The sequence below is a fragment of the Oncorhynchus keta genome, chromosome 25, assembly GCF_023373465.1.
Source record: "Oncorhynchus keta strain PuntledgeMale-10-30-2019 chromosome 25, Oket_V2, whole genome shotgun sequence".
Lineage (NCBI taxonomy): Eukaryota > Metazoa > Chordata > Actinopteri > Salmoniformes > Salmonidae > Oncorhynchus > Oncorhynchus keta.
The window spans coordinates 40,353,473-40,371,675 of NC_068445.1; the positions used below are offsets into that span (position 1 = coordinate 40,353,473).

The 18,203-nt window shown below is 45.0% G+C and overlaps 1 protein-coding gene across 1 annotated transcript; it reads right to left on the reverse strand.

The window, feature by feature from the left end:
• Positions 1–5,956: 5,956 nt before the first annotated feature.
• On the reverse strand, positions 5,957–8,157 carry LOC127911788 (perforin-1-like). Its single transcript, XM_052479401.1, has 3 exons — positions 7,989–8,157; positions 7,356–7,539; positions 5,957–7,052 (listed from the first exon to the last, which is right to left on the reverse strand). The coding sequence occupies exons 2-3, from the start codon at positions 7,512–7,514 to the stop codon at positions 6,792–6,794; spliced, it is 420 nt and encodes a 139-aa protein (XP_052335361.1). The 5' UTR covers positions 7,515–7,539; positions 7,989–8,157; the 3' UTR covers positions 5,957–6,791.
• Positions 8,158–18,203: the final 10,046 nt, after the last annotated feature.

The following is an 18,203-nucleotide window of genomic DNA, read 5'->3' on the forward strand; positions in this document are numbered from 1 at the left end:
ATATACATTTTTTTTTGGGGGGTGATTTTTGTGCGCCTAACTTTCTCACTTATCATTATTCACGATTCATTCAGGATTATCCGTAATCGTGGTTAGAAACATTCTTCACTGTCCCAATAATTGAACATACCAGCTGCTTAGCTAGCTACCCATCCAGCTCAGGCTAGAAAGCTGTGTTTAGCTAGCTAACTATAAAGGTCTGCTAACTTAGCTGCAGTTAGGCCTATATTAATTGACGGTGTCTGTACAAGGTTATTGACATAATACATACATATATCAAATTGTTAGCTAACAGTTCACTAGCTGGTTAACAAGTGATTAGCTAACCGATTAGCTACTTACTATTCATCTTCTGCATAGATAGCTAGCTTAATTAACCACAGAGCTAAGGTCTGCCAGTTAGCTAGCTAGCTGGGCTAGCAAGCATCTCCATGGTTCCTCCCACCCAACGGTTTCTCAATCAGACAGTTAGGAGCAACAAAAATGAGTTCCAGGCTATTATAAACAGTCACCTTTGATGGGAGAATCTTTCCAATCTTTTTATTGGGTTTGGGCGAGGGAGAGCTTTGTACGCGTCTCTGTGTGTGGAGTAAAGGTGGTCTAGTTTTTTTTTCATCTGGTTGCACATTTAACATGCTGATAGAATTTTGGTAAAACGGATTTAAGTTTCCCTGTATTAAAGTCCCCGGCCACTAGGAGCGACACCTCTGGATGAGCGTTTTCCTGTTTTCTTATGGTGGATACAGTTAATTCAGTGCGTTCTTAGTGTCAGCATTAGTCTGTGGTAGTATGTAGACAGCTACGAAAAATACAGATGAAAACTCTCTAGGTAGATAGTGTGGTCTACAGCTTATCATGAGATACTCTACCTCAGGCGGGCAAAACCTTGAGACTTCCTTAGATATTGTGCACCAGCTGTTGTTTACATATATGCATAGTTCCACCCCTTGTCTTACCAGACACCGTTGTTCTATCCTGCCGATACAGAGTATACGGCTTATAACCAGCCAGCTGTATGTTGATAATGTCGTCATTCAGCCATGACTCTGTGAAGCATAAGATATTGCCGTTTTTTAATGTCCCATTGGGGTAGTTTAATCTTCTTCGTAGGTCGTCGATTTTATTTTCCAATGATTGCACGTTAGCTAGTAGGACGGAAGGCAGTGGGGGTTTATTAGATCACCTACGAATTCTCAGAAGGCAGCCCAACCTCCGTCCTCTTTTTCTCTGTTGTCTCTTCACGCAAATAACATGGATTTGGGCCTGTTCCCGGGAAAGCAGTATGTCATTCACATCAGGCTTGTAGGATTCGATAATGGAAAAAAAAGCCTCTGCCAGTTCGTGGTGAGTAATCGTTGCTCTGATGTCCAGAAGTTTTTTTCAGTCATAAGAGACGGTAGCAACAACATTATGTACAAAATAAGTTTAAAAAATACGTTACAAACAATGCGAAAAACAAACATAAAAGCACAATCGGTTAGGAGCACGTAAAACGTCAGCCATCTTCTCCATCACCGTCTTCTCAAATTGAATGCAGGGACAGTGCACACGGGCTGTGCAACTTTTGTTTTAGAAGTGGGATAAACACTCCAAACAGCAGCGTCCGCAAGGAGGCATCCACATGGTCCTAAAGCACACCGCTGCCTAGTTTTGTATCACATTCCAATTATAATCATACATTTTTTTATTTCAGAATGTGGGGGGGCATGTGAAAGTTGTGCCCCTTTCAAATATTCATAGTCTAATATAGTTTATATAGTTTCGACTAAAAGGCAACACTTTTTTAAAAATTATTTTTAAACAAAAATGTATTTATTTGATGGCGGCCAAATATTTGATAAAAAACTACAACAGTTAGTTGAATTAGTCTAAATATATGATCATTAGCACATGGTCTGGAGGGCTCTCAGATGTGAATCTTAATAGAATATATAGCCTAGAATGAAACACATGAGGGACATGGAATCACATCAACATTAGAGTAGACCACTTTTGCAGCTTCAAAATGACTAACTAATATATTGTTCATAATGAGTGAAACATAAGATAATACAGTAACACTTCACATCATGTTCTTATATATGTGTTGTAGCGTAGTACTTTGTAAATCGCTTCATGATTACATAACGATGGAGTTATTACATGGAATAAGGAACCGTCACTATTCCTCTTGTGTCCCGTAATTACAAAAACTCTTGGCTCATTGCTTTGCAATTAAAAGTATTATGTCACCACATGCTAATTGAATTTAGTTGTAATACACAGGCACAAGGGCAGTTTAATGTTAAGTGCTCACAGTAACAAAATACAGCTATTAAGTGGGAACTAAATATCCAAAACTGCCTTCTTGAATCAACTACAGCCAAGGTACAGTAGGTAAAAAATTATGTTAGTTTGTATTCTGAATAAACTATCCCTTTAAATGTGGTAGAGTGTGTTTGAAACAAGAACACTCCCCCTCAGATGGACAAGAAGGTCCAAAGTAGGCTTTGAATCAAAAACTGTATTGCAGCTTTCAACATTTTCAGTGGTATGTTGAAAGAGTCATACAGTATTTGAGCATCACAACTTATTTATACTTCTCTGTACAGACTAGCATTGGTTAGTTGGTTTGACTTGATTATGTACACCTGGGGCAATGGACAGTCAGGAGAATGGACATTTACAGAATGTTCAGATAGACTGATCTTTCCAGATATAACCCTGCTGATCTATTTTTTTAAAAATCTGATTCTACTGCTTGTATGAATTACTACCATGTAGTCATGGCTCTATGTCATACTGTGCGTTTCCCATAGTCTGTTCTGGACGCGGGGACTGTGGAGAGACCTCTGGTGCATGGGTGTCTTCGCTGTGTGCTAGTCATTTATACAGACAACTCGATGCATCGACGTGTCAATACTTCTCACAAATACAAGTAGTGATTAGGTTAATCCCTCCTCTACTTGTCCATCTGATCCAGGAAAGATTGACATGCATATTATTATTGTTAACTCTCTGTGTACATTTAAGGGCCAGCTGTGCTGTTCTGTGATGGGTCAACTGTAATTTGCCTAAGTCCATCTTTGTGGCACTTGACAAGGGGCAACAAAATTAGGGCCTGTACACTCTTAGAAAAATGTGTTCCAAATGGGTTATTGGCTGTCCCCTTATTGGCTGTCCCCTTATTGGCTGTCCCCTTATTGGCTGTCCCCTTAGGTCAACCCTTTTTGGTTAGAGGTTTAACTTTTTGGGGTTCCATTTAGAACCGTCAGTGGAAAGGGTTCTACACCGAACCCAAAATGGTTAAACCTGGAACCCGAAAGAGTTCCTCCTGAAACCAAAAAGGGTTTTTCAAAGGCTTCTCCTATGAGGGACAGCCGAAGAACCCTTTAAGGTTCTAGATAACGCAGTTTTTTCTAAGAGTGTAGGACTTGCTTTTTTGATAGCCATGTCAAGAAAGCAGAGCAACGCTTTATTACGGACAGACAGCCCCTTATGTCATGCAATAAAATGCAAATTACTTAAAAATCATACAATGTGATATACCAGATTTTTGTTTTAGATTCCGTCTCTCACAGTTGAAGTGTGCCGATGATAAAAATGACAGACCTCTACATGCTTTGTAAGTAGGAGAACCTGCAAAATCGGCAGTGTATCAAATACTTGTTCTCCTCACTGTAGGTATATTATTTCAACAGCATTTGACATGAGATCCTCTCTAAGCTTTACAGGAATATGACTCTGCATACAAACAGCAACTCCACCCCCATCATTTTTTCTGATGATGTGGTAACCAAAGCACTGCTGCCATTTCCCAGAAAGTTATCAATTTCATGAACCTTGTTTCCAGGCAAATTATGTTAATGATTGTTTTTATTGATTTACTGTGAGGCTTATCAGAGGAAGACATGGCAGTGATATTTATTTTGGAGCAGATAATGGACTTCCTACCAGAGCAAACCGCCTCAGTGCTGACAGTAGAACTCAGGTTCATGGGCTCGTGATTACTGCTTACAATATCTGTTCGATTGACAGAGGCATTTCGGGAAGTTAGAGGAAAACACATTTGGTTACTTACATTATAACTTCCAACACTCCTGGGATAATGTACATTTGCAGCAGCACTAAGGCAATTCAGCAGCACAATGGTAGGGATTATCTGAGCAGGGCTAAATATCACAAAAATAATCATTACAATAATGACACATTTCTATATACAAACTTCCTATAGGAGAAATTAAGTCATTGTAAAGACAAATGCAATTCCCAATTTCAAAATTATAACGTAATTACCATATTGGTCATGTGGTGATTATGATAAAACAACACTAAAACAGACCTTCATCCTTCATTTAGTAGGATAAAACAGACCCTCATCCTTCATTTAGTAGGATAAAACAGACCCAAGTATGTCCTCAACTCCAGAGCAAGGAAAATATCTGGAAGACAATTTATGTATTCTTATTTATTATTATGATTATTTTATTATTATTATTTTATTATTATTGTACTCACAAGAGAAATAAAAACACCCCTCACTCAGCCTCTGTCTATCAGCAAGATGTGCCTTCACTTTCACTGTTGTTGTTTTCTGTGCCTATTATAGGCTTATTGTATTCCATAGAATGCTCTAGTAAGGGACCCAATGGTAGAAATGCATATGCTAGATCTGTTGTAACACACAAAAATATTATACAATATATTTTTAAAGAAACAAGATTCGGGATAGGGGCACTATAGGACATGTCAACAATATTCTATGATAGGCACTGTGTATGAACACAGGCTACTGCAGTGTGTAGCATAGTGTACTTCAGAATGTACCACACGTCGCCAGGGTACTGGGATGATTACCAGAAAATTACAGATACAGACACTGCTGTGATCTTACCAACACTGCCCTGCTCTCACCGACACTGCCCTGCTCTTACCGACACTGCCCTGCTCTCACCGAGACTGCCCTGCTTTTACCAACCCTGCCCTTCTCTTACTGAGACTGCCCTGCTCTCACCGACACTGCCCTGCTCTTACCGACACTGCCCTGCTCTCACCGAGACTGCCCTGCTTTTACCAACCCTGCCCTTCTCTTACTGACACTGCCCTGCTCTCACCGACACTGCCCTGCTCTCACCGACACTGCCCTGCTTTTACCGACACTGCCCTGCTCTTACCGACACTGCCCTGCTCTTACCAACACTGCCCTGCTCTTACCAACACTGCCCTTCTCTTACTGACACTGCCCTTCTCTTACTGACACTGCCCTGCTCTTACTGACACTGCCCTGCTCTTACCGACACTGCCCTGCTCTCACCGACACTGCCCTTCTCTTACTGACACTGCCCTGCTCTTACCGACACTGCCCTGCTCTTACTGACACTGCCCTGCTCTTACTGACACTGCCCTGCTCTTACCGACACTGCCCTGCTCTTACCGACACTGCCCTGCTCTTACTGACACTGCCCTGCTCTCACCGACACTGCCCTTCTCTTACTGTCACTGCCCTTCTCTTACTGACACTGCCCTGCTCTCACCGACACTGCCCTGCTCTTACCGACCCTGCCCTGCTCTTACCGACACTGCCCTGCTCTTACCGACCCTGCCCTGCTCTTACCGACCCTGCCCTGCTCTTACCAACCTGCTCTCACCGACACTGCCCTGACATTATATAGGTTTATCAAAACCGCTGCAGGAATTTGTCTTACCTTGCAGGAATAAATTAATCCTGCAGGAATTTACCATGTCCTGCAGGAATATTTTTTTTTAAACATGCAGGATCTGTAGGATTTTAGAAATTCCTGCAGGACAATACAAACAGGAGTCCTACGGAGGGGTAGGCAAAACTTCTGACAGTTGTCAACATTAGTCCTGCACAATTCCTTCACAGAGGCACAAATTCCTGCAGGAGTCACTGACAAATATTAGGAGAAAACCTAAACACTTCATGGTGATAAAAGAAAGAACCAAATTGAGAGCATTCTCCTGAAAAACAGTTGTTTTATTGATGTCTAAAGGGAGGACCATGAGATCAGAGTGAGGAGGAGGGAGAAAGTAGGTACATGTGTCTGTTGTGATTCAGAACACATTTTAGAGCTGTGTCTAGGGGACTCAAAGAGGAGCACGTTTTGGGTTATGCCCTAGCACTCCGCTAACACACTTGATTCAACTAATCAAGACATCGTCAAGACTTTCGTTGAAACAGGTGTGTTAGTGCCCAGGACCGGGATTGGGAAACACTGGTGTTGAGGGTGTTTGGAATCAGAATGAGGTCAGAGTTTGACAGATTGTTATGGATGAGAAGTGGGACATTACTCTAGGCTTGGGGTGTAGGAGTAGTACAGGGTCTACTGTAGAGGCTCTAGGGTGTAGGAGTAGTACAGGGTCTACTGTAGAGGCTCTAGGGTGTAGGAGTAGTACAGGGTCTACTGTAGAGGCTCTAGGGTGTAGGAGTAGTACAGGGTCTACTGTAGGGTCTCGAGGGTGTAGGAGTAGTACAGGGTATATTGTAGGGTCTCTAGGGTGTAGGAGTAGTACAGGGTCTACTGTAGGGACTCTAGGGTGTAGGAGTAGTACAGGGTCTACTGTAGGGGCTCTAGGGTGTAGGAGTAGTACAGGGTCTACTGTAGGGACTCTAGGGTGTAGGAGTAGTACAGGGTCTACTGTAGGGTCTCTAGGGTGTAGGAGTAGTACAGGGTATATTGTAGGGTCTCTAGGGTGTAGGAGTAGTACAGGGTCTACTGTAGAGGCTCTAGGGTGTAGGAGTAGTGCAGGGTCTACTGTGGAGGATCTAGGGTGTAGGAGTAGTACAGGGTCTACTGTAGAGGCTCTAGGGTGTAGGAGTAATACAGCGTCCCTCCCCTCTTGATGGAGCAGCTATGTTGCCAAGTTCCATTCTTGATGGAGCGCTCGCAGGTCCCCAGCAGGTCGTCGAAGAGCACGTCGGAGTCGTACACCTCCAGCCTCAGCGGGTCGTTCTCACGGACGTTGAAGAAGTTGAAGTCCTCCTTCCACCAGGGGTCATGGTTGTCGGTCTTTACCTCTGTCTTCCCACCGTAGCCGGCGCCACTGAACACCTGTATTATAATAATGACAATGATTATGACGATAATGATAATAATGATGATAATAATGATAGTGATAATCATCATCATAAACATCATCGTCATCATAAATATCACCATCGTCATGACAATCATCATAAACATAATAACAATCATAATAATAGATTAGATTTATATAAAGCTTTTGCCCAGATGCTCAAAGAGCTTCATATAGCTTCCACCACAAATGTGTATCACCCAGACATTTGGCACCAGACAGATCACAACACATCAGCTATCATGGTGGACAGGTGACTCAGGTGAGGAGAGATTTACCTTGACGTAGCCATCAGGGGTCTGGAACAAGCCGCTGTTCAGGTCGCTGGCTCTGAGGTTGAACACCTTGAGGACCTTACGTTCCTCTGCTGCATAGATCTGGACCACAGCCAGAACACACACCACCAGCAGGCACCACAGAAGAGAGGAGGAGGACATGCCTCTCAGTCAGATAGGGCTTGATCTGTGGAGGGAAGAGAGAGAGGGGGGGAGAGGCAGAGATGGGGGGTGGGAGGCAGAGAGAGTGTGGGGGTGAGAGTGAGAGAGAGACGGGGAGAGGCAGAGATGGGGGTGGGAGGCAGAGAGAGAGTGAGGGTGAGAGTGAGAGAGAGACGGGGGAGAGGCAGAGATGGGGGGTGGGAGGCAGAGAGAGAGTGAGGGTGAGAGTGAGAGAGAGAGAGAGACGGGGGAGAGGCAGAGATGGGGGTGGGAGGCAGAGAGAGAGTGGGGGAGAGAAGAGAAACAAATGAAAAGATAGAAAAAGTCAGAAGAAGAGAGGAAAGACTTGATATATCAGGACATGACGTGGAAACAACGTTGATTCAACCAGTTTTTGCCCAGTGAGTTCTTTACATTATGTCCATTTTCAAATATAATACATTATGAAATAAACTCTCGGTAGGGTCATAATACCTGTGTTCTGTAGAGTCTGGGGACGAGCGTCTGTCTGTGTGTCCCTCTGTGTGTCTCAGGGGAACCACTGACTGTTTTCCTATGCCCTCTCACTGTTTATAAATGGCACTCCACAGGTGGCTTGTTCTCAGTGATGCCTCAACCAATGAGATGACAGTCTGCGTTGCCAAATAACAGCAACACCTACAGGTATCCTCTGACGCTGATAAAATGAAGGCCAGACTTTTGAATTAACACTTTGAGGGCTAGTTTCCCTGCCCAATGAGTGAGGAAAACGTTGCTAACTGTCGAGTGGCACAGCGGTCTAAGGCACTGCACCTCAATGCTAGAAGTGTCACTACAGACCCTGGTTTGATCCCGACTGTATCACAACCGGCCGTGATCAGGAGTCTCATAGGGCGACACAATTGGCCCAGCATTGTCTGGGTTAGGGGAGGGTTTGGCCGGGGTAAGACATCATTGTAAAATAAGAATTTGTTCTTAAAACCTCTTTGGGCTAGATCCCACCTCGACAACATCCGGTGAAATTGCAGAGCGCGAAATTCAAATTACAGAAATAGTCATATATAACATTCATGAAATACAAGTGCCATACATCAGTTGAAAGCGTAACTTCTTGTTAATTCAGCCACTGTGTCAGATTTCAAAAAGGCTTTACGGCGAAAGTACACGTACACATGAGATTATCTGAGGACAGCGCCCAGCACACAAAAGCATTAAAAACATTTTCCAACCAGGCAGATGCGCAACGAAAGTCAGAAAGTGATAAAATAAATGCCTTACCTTTGAAGATCTTCTTCTGTTGGCACTCCAAAAGGTCCCAGCTACATCACAAATGGTTATTTTGTTCAATAAAGTCCTTCTTTATATCCCAAAAATTCAGTTTCCCTCCTTCAAAATGCATATAAAATCAATCACAAAAGTTACCGATAAACTTCTCCAAACAAGTCAAACAACGTTTATAATCAAACCTCAGGTACCCTAATACGTAAATAAACGATAGAATTTAAGACGGAGGATTGTTATTGTCTATACCGGAGATAAACAACAAAGTACGCGCATTCACCAGTCCGCGTAACTAACACTACAGCCAAAATGGGAGCCACTTGGAAAAACTACAAATTTCCAAAAACAAGCCTGGAACTTTTTCTAAAGACTGATTAAGAACGGCTTCAAGGCAACCATAGACTTTCCTAGACAACCCTTCTCAACCACAATCCCAATACCTACTAAAACCCCAATACAAAAACATACCACAAAATAAACCCATGTCACACCCTGGCCTGACCAAATAAAGAAAGAAAACACAAAATTCTAAGACAGGTGGGCTGAATTTATGTTTTTCTGGATGGTTTGTCCTCTGAGTTTTGCCTGCCATATCAGTTATGTTATACTCACAGACATTATTTTAACAGTTTTAGAACCTTTAGAGTGTTTTCTATCCAAGTCTACCAATTATATGCATATCCTAGCTTCTGGGCCTGAGTAACAGGCAGTTTACTTTGGGCACACTTGTCATCCAGACGTCAAAATACTGCCCCCTAACCCAAAGAGGTTTTAACTGACTTGCCTAGTTAAATTTTAAAAATAAAAAAATCCTTGCTTCTTTATCTTCTCAATTCCTCTCAAAACTCTGAAGCTGGAGTCTTATATCTCCCTCTCTAACTTTAAGCATCAGCTGTCTGAGCAGCTTACCGATCACTGTACCTGTACACAGCCAATCTGTAAATAGCACACCCAACTACCTCATCCCCATATTATTACTTACCCTTTTGCTCTTTTGCACCCCAGTATCTCGACTTGCATCATCATCATCATCTGCACATCTATCCCTCCAGTATTATTACTAAATTGTAATTATTTTCACCTCTAGGGCCTATTTATTGCCTACCTCCCTACTCTTCTACATTTGCACACACTGTACATAGATTTTTTGACAGGATTTTGACAGCTAGTGCTGTTTTCAGACACAGCCCAATAAGAGGTCCTGTCCATCTTTTTCTGCTATTGGCCTGTAGCGATGGGACTTAGGAACTGGGTGACACATTCCTTATTACCTTGTTTTACAATGGGTGGGTCAGTTCCTCAATTCTGATTGGTTAAAAGCACATTCCAGCCAGTGTCTATTCCAGAAGTTACCACCGGCTAAATCTATGATGTTGGAAGGCTTATTTACTCTGTCCCATCTGACTGAGCAGTCCACTGTCTCATCAGCCCAGCCAGGAAATTTATAAACTTGATCTCCACTATAAAAAGCATCTAGACATTGTCTCACGTTTCTTTTAGGCTAACATTTCATTTTCAACATCAGAGATTTGTATAAATCTTTCTGTCCGTCTCTGACATTTGCCACATTGCTCTGAACTACAGTGTCCTGACGAGAAAACACATTTCACTAGAAAACAGTTTAAGCAAATGCAAATGCAGCTTAAACCGCATCAGATTACCTGATGTTGAGTTTATTGTTTGCTTATGTAGGATTAAACTTCAGATTGGCTTTTTTAGCTTGGTTTTAAAATCTCTTGGCAGGAGAGGGTGTGACTGCTTCCCAAATGGCATCCTATTCTCTTTGTAAACTACTTTTGACCAGGGTGCATAGTAGTGCACTATATAAGGAAAAGGGTGGAATTTGGGATGCACCCTGTGTTCATATTGGTGCTAGATACCACTGGGAACAAACCACATGTGGTTTAATATGAGCGTATTCTGCATGCCGCGGGGGCTTTATAAAGTGGCACGAGGCCTTCGGATAACTTGGGTGCCATGAGACAGGCACATCAGGTTAATGTTAACTAGCTGGCTCATCGTTGCCCATGAAAATAAGGTAGGCTAGCGAGCAAGCATTTTAGACAGGAGCCTAGGACAACAAAATATTAAAGTGTGAACAGGTCAACATTCACAAAGCTGCTGGGCCAGATGGATTATCAGGATGTGTACTCCGAGCATGCTCTGACCAACTGGCAAGTGTCTTCCCTGACATTTTCAACCTCTCCCTGACCGAATCTGTAATACCTACATGTTTCAAGCAGACTACCATAATCCCTGTGCCCAAGGAAGTGAAGGTAACCTGACTAAATGATTACCGCCCCGTGGCACGCACGTCGTAGCCATGAAGTGCTTTGAAAGGCTGGTCATGGCTCACATCAACAACACCCTCCCGGACACCCTAGACCCACTCCAATTCGCATACCGCTCCAACAGATCCACAGATGACACAATCTCAATCTCACTCCACACTGCCCTTTCTCACCTGGACAAAAGGAACACCTATGTGAGAATGCTGTTCATTGACTACAGCTCAGCGTTCAACATCATAGTGCCCGCGAAGCTCAACACTAAGCTAAGGACTCTGGGACTAAACACCTGCCTCTGCAACTGGATCCTGGACTTCCTGACGGGCCGCCCCCAGGTGGTAAGAGTAGGCAACAACATGTCTGCCACGCTGATCCTTAACACTGGGGCCCCTCAGGGGTGTGTACTTAGTCCCTTCCTATACTCTCTGTTCACCCACGACTGCATGTCCAAACACGACTCCAACACCATCATTAAGTTTGCTGATGACACAACAGTGGGAGGCCTGATCACCGACAACAATGAGACGGCCTATAGGGATGAGGTCAGAGAAATGTCAGTGTGATGCCAAGACAACAACCTCTCCCTTAATAATTCATGTGAGCAAGACAAAGGAGCTGATCGTGGACTACAGGAAAAGGCGGGCCGAACAGGCCCCCATTCACATCGACGGGGCTGTAGTGGAGCGGGTCAAGAGTTTCAAGTTCCTTGGCGTCCACATCCCCAACGAACTATCATAGTCCAAACATACCAAGACAGTCATGAAGAGGGTACGACAAAACCTTTTCCCCCTCAGGAGACTGGAAAAACTTGGCATGGGTCCTCAGATCCTCAAAAGGTTATACAGCTGCACCATCGAGAGCATACTGACCGGTTGCATTGCCGCCTGGTATGGCAACTGCTGACCACAAGGCGGTACAGAGAGTAGTGTGAACGGCCCAGTACATCACTGGGGCCAAGCATTACATTGACCCCGATCCCTTTTGTGCACTGCTGCTGCTCGCTGTTTATTACCTATGCATAGTCACCCCCACCTACACTACCGATCAAAAGTTTGGGGTCACTAAGAAATGTCCTTGTTTTTTAAAGGAAATCAAATTTTTGGTCCATAACAAATTGATCAGAAATACAGTGTAGACATTGTTAATCTTGTAAACTGAAAAAGTTTGGGCACCCCTCTGAGGCTGCATAATAATTTACTCTGGCATGCCATCCATTTTCTAATAAAAGCTGAGTACTGGGGTATTGTCCAGACAAAGACTTTTAGTGTAGCAATATTAAGTTGTATGAAATTAAATCAGATGTGAAAAATAGGCTATGCAAAAATGTGGGCACCCTTGTCATTCTGTTGATTTGAATACCTGTAACTACTTAGCACTGATTAATTGGAACACACAATTGGTTTGGTGAGCTCATTAAGACTTGAACTTCATAGACAAATGCATCCAATCATGAGAAAAGGTATTTAAGGCCAATTGCAAGTTGTTGTTCTCTTTGACTCTCCTCTGAAGAGTGTCAACATGGGGGCCTCAAAACAACTCTCAAATGACCTGAAAACAAAGATTGTTCAACATTATGGTTTAAAGGAAGGCTTAAAAAGCTATCGCTGAGATTTAAGCTGTCAGTGTCCACTGTGAGGAACATAGTGAGGAAATGGAAGACCGCAGGCACAGTTCTTGTTAAGGCCAGAAGTGCCAGGCCAAGTAAAATATCGGAGAGGCGAAGGATGGTGAGAACGGTCAAAAACAGCCCACAGACCACCTCCAAAGACCTACAACATCATCCTGCTGCAGATGGTGTCACTGTGCACCGTTCGACAATTCAGCGCACTTTGCAAAAGGAGAGACTGTATGGGAGAGTGATGCGGAAGAAGCCTTTTCTGCACACACGCCACAAACAGAGTCGCTTGAGGTATGCAAACGCACAGTTGGACAAGCCAGCTTCATTTTGGAATACGGTGCTGTGGACTGATGAAACAAAGACTGAGTTATTTGGTCATAACAAGGGACGTTATGTATGGCGGCAAAAGAACACAGTGTTCCAAGAAAAACACTTGCTACCCACAGTAAAATGGGGGTTCCATCATGCTGTGGGGCTGTGTGGCCAGTGTCGGTACTGGGAATCTTGTTAAAGTTGAGGGTCGCATGGATTCCACTCAATATCAGCAGATTCTTGGGAATAATGTTGAAGAATCAGTCACAAAGTTGAAGTTACGCCGGGGCTGGATATTTCAACAAGACAACGACCCTAAAACACTGCTCAAAATCTTCCCGGGCATTTATGCAGAGGAACAAGTACAATGTTCTGGAATGGCCATCCCAGTCCCCAGACCTAAATATCATTGTGAATCTGTGGGATGATTTGAAGCGGGCTGTCCATGCTCGGCAACCATCAAACCTAACTGAACTGGAGATGTTTTGTAGGGAGGAATGGTCCAAAATACCTTCATCCAGAATCCAGACACTCATTAGAGGTTATGGGAAGCGTCCAGAGGCTGTTAGTTTAGCAAAAGGAGGCTCTACTAAATATTGATGTGATTTTTCTATTTCCCAAATGTATGCACCTGTATAATTTTGTTTTGATGCATATTGCACAAATATTACTGTGTCCATCAGTTATTTGATACATCAAAATGAAATTGCTGATTCAAACACCCAAATATTTATAAATGGAAATCATGGAAATTCTCAGGGGTGCCCAAACTTTTTCATACGACTGTAGCTGAAAACAGCAGATTTGTATTGGAATATCTACGTAGGCGTACAGAGGCCCATTATCAGCAATGGCACAGTGTGTAAGGTAATTCAAGTTTGTCATTTTAAAAGTCTAATTGATCATTAGAAAACCCTTTTGCAATTATGTTAGCACAGCTGAAAACTGGTGTTCTGATTAAAGAAACAATAAAACTGGCCTTCTTTAGACTAGTTGAGTATCTGGAGCATCAGTATTTGCGGGTTCGATTACAGGCTCAAAATGGCCAGAAACAAAGAACTTTCTTCTGGAACTCGTCAGTCAATTCTTGTTCTGAGAAATGAAGGCTATTCCATGCGAGAAATTGTCAAGAAACCGAAAATCTCATACATTTACATTTACATTTAAGTCATTTAGCAGACGCTCTTATCCAGAGCGACTTACAAATTGGTGCATTCACCTTATGACATCCAGTAGAATAGTCACTTTACAATAGTGCATCTAAATCTTAAAGGGGGGGGGGTGAGAAGGATTACTTATCCTATCCTAGGTATTCCTTAAAGAGGTGGGGTTTCAGGTGTCTCCGGAAGGTGGTGATTGACTCCGCTGTCCTGGCGTCGTGAGGGAGTTTGTTCCACCATTGGGGGGCCAGAGCAGCGAACAGTTTTGACTGGGCTGAGCGGGAACTGTACTTCCTCAGTGGTAGGGAGGCGAGCAGGCCAGAGGTGGATGAACGCAGTGCCCTTGTTTGGGTGTAGGGCCTGATCAGAGCCTGGAGGTACTGAGGTGCCGTTCCCCTCACAGCTCCGTAGGCAAGCACCATGGTCTTGTAGCGGATGCGAGCTTCAACTGGAAGCCAGTGGAGAGAGCGGAGGAGCGGGGTGACGTGAGAGAACTTGGGAAGGTTGAACACCAGACGGGCTGCGGCGTTCTGGATGAGTTGTAGGGGTTTAATGGCACAGGCAGGGAGCCCAGCCAACAGCGAGTTGCAGTAGTCCAGACGGGAGATGACAAGTGCCTGGATTAGGACCTGCGCCGCTTCCTGTGTGAGGCAGGGTCGTACTCTGCGGATGTTGTAGAGCATGAACCTACAGGAACGGGCCACCGCCTTGATGTTAGTTGAGAACGACAGGGTGTTGTCCAGGATCATGCCAAGGTTCTTAGCGCTCTGGGAGGAGGACACAATGGAGTTGTCAACCGTGATGACAAGATCATGGAACGGGCAGTCCTTCCCCGGGAGGAAGAGCAGCTCCATCTTGCCGAGGTTCAGCTTGAGGTGGTGATCCGTCATCCACACTGATATGTCTGCCAGACATGCAGAGATGCGATTCGCCACCTGGTCATCAGAAGGGGGAAAGGAGAAGATTAATTGTGTGTCGTCTGCATAGCAATGATAGGAGAGACCATGTGAGGTTATGACAGAGCCAAGTGACTTGGTGTATAGCGAGAATAGGAGAGGGCCTAGAACAGAGCCCTGGGGGACACCAGTGGTGAGAGCGCGTGGTGAGGAGACAGATTCTCGCCACGCCACCTGGTAGGAGCGACCTGTCAGGTAGGACGCAATCCAAGCGTGGGCCGCGCCGGAGATGCCCAACTCGGAGAGGGTGGAGAGGAGGATCTGATGGTTCACAGTATCGAAGGCAGCCGATAGGTCTAGAAGGATGAGAGCAGAGGAGAGAGAGTTAGCTTTAGCGGTGCGGAGCGCCTCCGTGATACAGAGAAGAGCAGTCTCAGTTGAATGACTAGTCTTGAAACCTGACTGATTTGGATCAAGAAGGTCATTCAGAGAGAGATAGCGGGAGAGCTGGCCAAGGACGGCACGTTCAAGAGTTTTGGAGAGAAAAGAAAGAAGGGATACTGGTCTGTAGTTGTTGACATCGGAGGGATTGAGTGTAGGTTTTTTCAGAAGGGGTGCAACTCTCGCTCTCTTGAGGACGGAAGGGAGGTAGCCAGCGGTCAGGGATGAGTTGATGAGCGAGGAGGGAGAAGGTCTCCGGAAATGGTCTGGAGAAGAGAGGAGGGGATAGGGTCAAGCGGGCAGGTTGTTGGGCGGCCGGCCGTCACAAGACGCGAGATTTCATCTGGAGAGAGAGGGGAGAAAGAGGTCAGAGCACAGGGTAGGGCAGTGTGAGCAGAACCAGCGGTGCCGTTTGACTTAGCAAACGAGGATCGGATGTCGTCGACCTTCTTTTCAAAATGGTTGACGAAGTCATCTGCAGAGAGGGAGGAGGGGGGAGGGGGAGGAGGATTCAGGAGTGAGGAGAAGGTGGCAAAGAGCTTCCTAGGGTTAGAGGCAGATGCTTGGAATTTAGAGTGGTAGAAAATGGCTTTAGCAGCAGAGACAGAGGAGGAAAATGTAGAGAGGAGGGAGTGAAAGGATGCCAGGTCCGCAGGGAGGCGAGTTTTCCTCCATTTCCGCTCAGCTGCCCGGGGCCCTGTTCTGTGAGCTCGCAATGAGTCGTCGAGCCATGGGGCGGGAGGGGAGGACCGCGCCGGCCTGGAGGATAGGGGACATAGAGAGTCAAAGGATGCAGAAAGGGAGGAGAGGAGGGTTGAGGAGGCAGAATCAGGAGATAGGTTGGAGAAGGTATGAGCAGAGGGAAGAGATGATAGGATGGAAGAGGAGAGAGTAGCGGGGGAGAGAGAGCGAAGGTTGGGACGGCGCGATACCATCCGAGTAGGGGCAGTGTGGGAGGTGTTAGATGAGAGCGAGAGGGAAAAGGATACAAGGTAGTGGTCGGAGACTTGGAGGGAGTTGCAATGAGGTTAGTGGAAGAACAGCATCTAGTAAAGATGAGGTCGAGCGTATTGCCTGCCTTGTGAGTAGGGGGAAGGTGAGAGGGTGAGGTCAAAAGAGGAGAGGAGTGGAAAGAAGGAGGCAGAGAGGAATGAGTCAAAGGTAGACGTGGGGAGGTTAAAGTCGCCCAGCACTGTGAGAGGTGAGCCGTCCTCAGGAAAGGAGCTTATCAAGGTATCAAGCTCATTGATGAACTCTCCGAGGGAACCTGGAGGGCGATAAATGATAAGGATGTTAAGCTTGAAAGGGCTGGTAACTGTGACAGCATGGAACTCAAAGGAGGCGATAGACAGATGGGTGAGGGGAGAAAGAGAGAATGACCACTTGGGAGAGATGAGGATCCCGGTGCCACCACCCCGCTGACCAGAAGCTCTCGGGGTGTGCGAGAACACGTGTGCGGACGAAGAGAGAGCAGTAGGAGTAGCAGTGTTATCTGTGGTGATCCATGTTTCCGTCAGTGCCAAGAAGTCAAGGGACTGGAGGGAGGCATAGGCTGAGATGAACTCTGCCTTGTTGGCCGCAGATCGGCAGTTCCAGAGGCTACCGGAGACCTGGAACTCCACGTGCGTCGTGCGAGCTGGGACCACCAGATTAGGGTGGCCGCGGCCACGCGGTGTGGAGCGTTTGTATGGTCTGTGCAGAGAGGAGAGAACAGGGATAGACAGACACATAGTTGACAGGCTACAGAAGAGGCTACGTTAATGCAAGGAGATTGGAATGACAAGTGGACTACACGTCTCGAATGTTCAGAAAGTTAAGCTTACATAGCAAGAATCTTATTGACTAAAATGATTAAAATGATACAGTACTGCTGAAGTAGGCTAGCTGGCAGTAGCTGCGTTGTTGACACTACACTAATCAAGTCGTTCCGTTGAGTGTAATAGTTTCTGCAGTGCTGCTATTCGGGGGCTAGCTGGCTAGCTAGCAGTGTTGTTTACGTTACGTTGCGTTAAAAGAACGACAATAGCTGGCTAGCTAACCTAGAAAATCGCTCTAGACTACACAATTATCTTTGATACAAAGACGGCTATGTAGCCAGCTATGTAGCTATGTAGCTAGCTACGATCAAACAAATCAAACCGTTGTACTGTAATGAAATGAAATGAAAATGTGATACTACCTGTGAGTGCGACCGGGTTGTTGGGTTCAATTCAGTAGACGTTGGCTAGCTGTTAGCTGTTAGCTGTTGGCTAGCTAGCAGAGTCTCCTACGTTAAGGACGACAAATAGCTGGCTAGCTAACCTCGGTAAATTAAGATAATCACTCCAAGACTACACACTCTAAACTACACAATTATCTTGGATACAAAGACAGCTATGTAGCTAGCTAACACTAAACTAATCAAGTCGTTCAGTTGAGTGTAATAGTACTACAGTGCTGCTAATCTGTGGGCGTTTGCTAGCGTTTGCTAGCTGGCTAGCTGCTGGGCGAATAGCAGTGAATAGCAGTGAAGGCTACGTTAGGGCGACGAAATACGATAATTATGCAATTATCTCTGATACAAGGACGGCTATGTAGCTAGCTAAGAAGAAATTGCTAGGATTAGACAAATCAACCGTTGTACTATAATGAAATGTAATGAAATGTAATGAAAAAGTTATACTACCTGCGGAGCGAAGTGCGATGCGACCGCTCGCTCCAACCCGGAAGACACA